Source organism: Colobus angolensis, unplaced genomic scaffold (assembly GCF_000951035.1).
Source record: "Colobus angolensis palliatus isolate OR3802 unplaced genomic scaffold, Cang.pa_1.0 Scaffold258, whole genome shotgun sequence".
Classification (NCBI taxonomy): Eukaryota; Metazoa; Chordata; class Mammalia; order Primates; family Cercopithecidae; genus Colobus; species Colobus angolensis.
In genome coordinates, this window is record NW_012115799.1 from 4,490,471 (window position 1) to 4,496,129 (window position 5,659).

Sequence of the window (5,659 nt, forward strand, 5' to 3'; positions counted from 1 at the left end):
AGCCAGGATGGTCTCGATCTCCTGACCTTGTGATCCACCCGTCTCGGCCTCCCAAAGTGCTGGGATTACAGGCTTGAGCCACCGCGCCCGGCCCTATACAGAGATTTCTAACCCATATAATGGAAAGTTTTAATATCTGTTCTAAAGCAATATCAAGTCTCTTATGTGCCTTTGCTTTTTTTAAAAAAATATGTATTGATTAATTTAACATATATTTACTAAATGCCAGGTTCTGAGTGCTCTGAGAATATAGAAGTTTCAAGGCGCTTATCATCTTGTGGCAGGATTCAGACTTATAAATAGCTATCTTCTTACTTTGTTTCAGTGACTTTGACTTGTTCTAGTATGCTTTTAACCTAGCAAAACCCAGGCAATCCATTCTTTTCACTAAGCTTCTTTTAACACTTTAGAATAATATACATATAATATGTAAATATATAAGTAATTTATTAATTAAATTCCATTTAAATTTGTGTAATTTATATATATATAGTGAGAGGGTATATAAAACACTAAGATTTAGAGCAATTTTTTAAACTGATAAACTTCATTTGACATAGATTTCAAATGAAAATAAATTTTTATTTTCTTTTTTGTAGAGTCAGGGTCTTACTATGTTGCCCAGGCTGGACTTGAACTTTGAACTCCTAGGCTCAAGAGATCTTTCTACCTTGGCTTCCCAAAGTGCTGGGATTACAGGCATGAGCCACCATACCTGCCTTAAAATTAATTTTGACAAGTCCTTACCTTCACAATGTTTCCAACAACAAGGTCTTGATTATTTTCAGTATCTGATAAAAGCTGCTTAATCCCATTAATACGATCACGAAAGTCTTTTGCATTTAATAAACCAGTTATGACTTTAAGGTACTCAGCACTTTCTAAGGAATTACGAGGGACTGATTTTCTGGTGACTTCACGAACTTCAGTTACCTCTCTAAAGTGAAAGAAAGGTGAATGTAATTTCATTTGTACTTTCCTATAAAAACTATTATACAAACATAATTTTAAAATCTCACTATGCATTCATTTTCCAAAATGCATAAAATGACCTAACCCATAGCCAAACTATCTCTGTTGGGAGTCCCCAGGATCTCCCCTGGATTTGGATATTTGCTAGGAAGACTCACAAGAGTTAGCCTATAGTTTTACTCATGGCTAAAATTTATTACAGCAGAAGGATGCCAAACAAAATCAGCAGAGGGAAAAGGTGCATAAGTCAATGACCAGAGGAAACCAGATTTAAGCTTTTAAGAGTCCTTTCCCAGTAGGGTCACACAGGACACAATTCCTTCAGCAATGAGTCATGACAACATATGTGAAATGTTGTCTACCAAGTAAGCTTATTAGAGGCCTCATGTCCAGAGTTTTCACCGGGAGCTGGTAACGTAGGGACTGTCTGCCTAGGACATACCAAAATTCCAGACCCCAGAAAGAAACCAGGCCTCCAGCATAAACCATATTGTTTGCCCAAACAATTTAGGCACAGTAAACTATCTTATCAGTTAGGGCATGTTGGGAATCCTCTTGAAATCCTGGTTTCCCATGTCAGCAAAGAGCTAACCTTGCAAGCAGCCTTTTTTAGGGATAAAAGTCTCAGGACTGCAATGTTAACTTTTTTCTGAACAGGTTCCTTGCCCATTGAGATCCAGATAAATTACCTTGAACCTCTTCTCAAACCCATCCTCCATAGAAGATTAAGTGAACCACTCTTATGAGGAATAGTTGAAATCTTTCCAAAACCTAAGTTCCCAGATGTCAACCAATGGACAATCTCTCTAAGCAGACCTTTCTAAGAATAGCAGTCTCAGGCCCTGTTATGTTAACTCTTTCCTGCAAAGTATTCATGTGAACATGCATGGGACAATGAGAAACTAGAGACCAGCAGGAATTATTATGGCAATGATAGTATTTGTAGCATATTTTTTGTGGCTATAAAGGGGTAACTCCATGTGGTAGATCCAGCTTGTCCATCCCATGGTCTGCAGGTTGCATGTGTCCCGGACAGCTTTGAATGCAGCCTAACACAAATTCATAAATTTTCTTAAAACATTATGAGATTTTTGTGTATATGTGAGTGTGTGAGTGTGTGTGTGTGTGTGTGTGTGTGTGTTTTAGCTCATCAGCTATCATTAGTGCTGGTGTATTTTATGTGTGGCCAAGACAATTCTTCTTCTGCCAATGTGGCAAGGGATGCAAAAGATTGGACACCCCTGTTTAGATGATCATCCTTTTGAAACTAAAGAGTCATGCAAAGTGACAGGTAGGTCAGTTGGTCAATCTGTCTATCTATTTTAGGTACAGAGTCTCACTCTATCTTTCTATCTATTTTACTTTTTTAATTTTTAATTTATTTTTGAGACAGAGTCTCACTTTGTCACCCAGGCTGGAATGCAGTGGCATTATCTTGGCTCACTGCAAGTAAGCCTAATGTAAGTATATTGTAATGTTCTTACATTAGACTTAACATGGTCTAATACTATTTGAAAGTATACTGTGAGACAGTAAAGATGTACATTATAATATTATAAAGTCTAGATCAACCACTTATAAAAGGAACAAAAAGATACAGCTAATGAAGGAAATAAATGAAATATCAAAATGCACACACAAACACTCACATCCCTACCTCTCAATCAATCGTATATCAAGCACAAATAGAAGAAAAAGAAACAGAAAATATAAGACAAATAGAAAAACACTATCAAAATGAGAGGCTTAAACCCAACCATGTGAATAACTGTTTTAAACCCAGATGGTCAAATACCTTGATTAAAAAGCAGAAACTGTTATATTGGTAACAAGACAAGACTCCAACCTGGGCAACAAATTGAGACCTCATCTGTACAAAAAATACAAAAAACTAGCTGGGTGGCAGGGTAGGGGTGCCATGGGCTTGTAGTCCCAGGTACTCGGGAGGCTAAGGTGGGAGGACACTTGAGCCCTGGGAGGTCAAGGCTGCAGTGAGCCATGATCACGTCATTGCACTCCAGCCTGGATGACAGAGCAAGACCCTGCCTCAAAAAAGACAAGACTGAGTCACATACTGCCTAGAAAAACGCTCTTTAAAAAAACATAAGCTGGGCATGGTGGCTAAACCTATAATCCCAGCACTTTGGAAGACCGAGGCTGGAGGATTACTTGAGCCCAGGAGTTGACACCAGCCTGGGCAACACAGGAAGACCCCATCTCTTTTTATTAAAAATTAATAAAATTGTTTTTTAATTAAGAAGACATACCAGAAAATACAAGCAAAATCCACAATGCATTAAGGAAAAAATCATTTTCACACTTGTTAAAATGATAAGAAAGAATTTATTCAAGAAGGATCATGACTACTACAATAAGGGAGAACAACTGTTCTCAACTCTGACTACAGTAAAGACAGGGATTTATAGCCCACAACCAGAGTTGGGGGTGGGGGTCAGTGGATAGAAAATTACTAAGAGGAGACATTAAAGAGCATGAAGTTTCTTGCAAAACTGGCCTAGTAAGATGCATGCTAAAGGAAGGCCAAAGACTTATACATCGAAGGTCAGGGGGTGAGGAACTTTACCAGCTATCAAGGGTGATAACATATCAAAGGAAGGAGAGATGAGCTAGCAGGATACCTTGTTAAAACTGGGTTAGGCAGGCCAAGGACAGGGCCCAAGGTCAAGGCCAAATTGAAAACAGGACTCAGAGAAGCATGTCTATAGTTTGGTCAAAAAGAATCTCTGTCGGGCCAGGTGCCAGTGGCTCAAGCCTGTAATCCCAGCACTTTGGGAAGCTGAGGCGGGCGGATCATAAGGTCAAGAGATGGAGACCATCCTGGTCAACATCATGAAACCCCGTCTCTACTAAAAATACAAAAATTAGCTGGGCGTGGTGGCACGTGCCTGTAGTCCCAGCTACTCGGGAGGCTGAGGCAGAATTGCTTGAACCTGGGAGGCAGAGGTTGCAGGGAGATCGTGCCACCGTACTCCAGCCTGGATGACAGTGTGAGACTCTGTCTCAACAGAAAAAAAAAAATATATATATATATATATTTTATGTTTGTCAAATGAGATACTAGTTTATAGCCACTGAAATAATCACAAGTATTGGTAAGGATGTAAAAAAACTGGAACCCTTTTACACTACTGGTGAGATGTAACATGGTGGCACTTTGGAAAAACTTTCTGCTGGTTATTCAAATGATTAAACATAGAGTTATCATATGATCCAGCAATTCCACTCCTACACATCCAAGAGAGCTGAAAACATATGTCCACAACAAAACCAAACTGATGAATGGATAAACAATGTGTGCTATATCCACATATGGATGAATGGAATAGTATTCGCCCATAAAAAGGAATGAAATATTGATAAATGCTATAACATGGAAGAGCCCTTGACATTTAGATTACAAAAAAAATGGATAAGTCTTAACATAAATCTAAGTATAAGAAGCCAGTCACAAAAGACCACATATCATATGATTCCCTTTATATGAAATATCCAGAATAAGGAAATCCATAGAAACAGAAGAGAGACTGCCTAGGGTTGGGGAAGGCAAGATTGTTGAGAAATGGCGAATGACTGCTAATAAGTATGAGATTTCTTTTAAGGTGACAAAAATATTCTAAAATTGTGATGACAGCTACACAACTCATTGAATATACAGATGCTCTTTGATTTGCAATGGAGTTACATCCTGATAAACCCATTGTATGTTGAAAATATCTTAAGTCAAAAATGCATTCAATACATCTAACCTACTGAACATCATAGCTTAGTCTAGCCTACCTTAAACGTGTTCAGAACACTTACATTATCCTATACTGCGGCAAATAATCTAACACAAAGCCTATTTTATAATGAATAATTTGTTGAATATTATACTGAAAGTAAAAAACAGAATGATTGTATGAATACTCAAAGTAGTTCATACTGTACTATATGCATACTGCTTTTGCACCATTGTAAAGCTGAAAAATCATAAGTTGAACCATCCTAAGTTGGGTGCCATCTGTACTAAAAAACATTGAATTGCGTGCCTTAGATAGAAGAATTATATAGTAGAAGAATTACATCTCCATAACACTGTAATTTAAAGAAAGAAAGACCATGCAAATCTTCTATCAAAAGAAAACTAATATGGTCTACTAACATAGACTTCAAGACAAAGAATATTACCAGAGATAAAGGTACTTCATAATGACAAAAGGACCAATTTATCAGAAAGTCACAACTATCCTCAATGTATTTAAACGTAATCACAGTGGATCAAAATACATGAAGCAAAATGTGATACAACATAAAGTATAAACAAATCCACCAATACGTTGGAGATGTCAATACTCCTATCTCAGCAATTGACAGAACAAGTAGAAAAAAATCAGTAAGATTATAGAACACTGGAATAACAACCGACTTAACCTAACTGACATTGTATAGAATATTCCATTCAACAAGAGCAGAATGTACCTTCTTCCAAGTAGATATAAAATAGTCACTAATATAGAACACATGCTGGGCCATAAAACAAGTCTCAAGAAGTTTAAAAGAACTAGAATCCTGTGGAGCATGTTCAGTGACACAGCAGAACTAAATTTAAAATCATTAACAAAACAATATTTAGAAAATCTCCAAATATTTGAAAATTAAACACACTTTTTTTTTTTTTTTTTTTTTG

General features: G+C 37.1%; 1 protein-coding gene across 1 annotated transcript in view; it reads right to left on the bottom strand.

The window, feature by feature from the left end:
* The window catches only part of FAM179B (family with sequence similarity 179, member B), a 116,177-nt gene that overhangs the window by 8,445 nt on the left and 102,073 nt on the right, over positions 1-5,659 (bottom strand). The window contains exon 17 of the mRNA XM_011947077.1: positions 748-937. Coding sequence (XP_011802467.1) covers positions 748-937 — 190 coding nt within the window. The remainder of the gene's footprint in view (positions 1-747; positions 938-5,659) is intronic.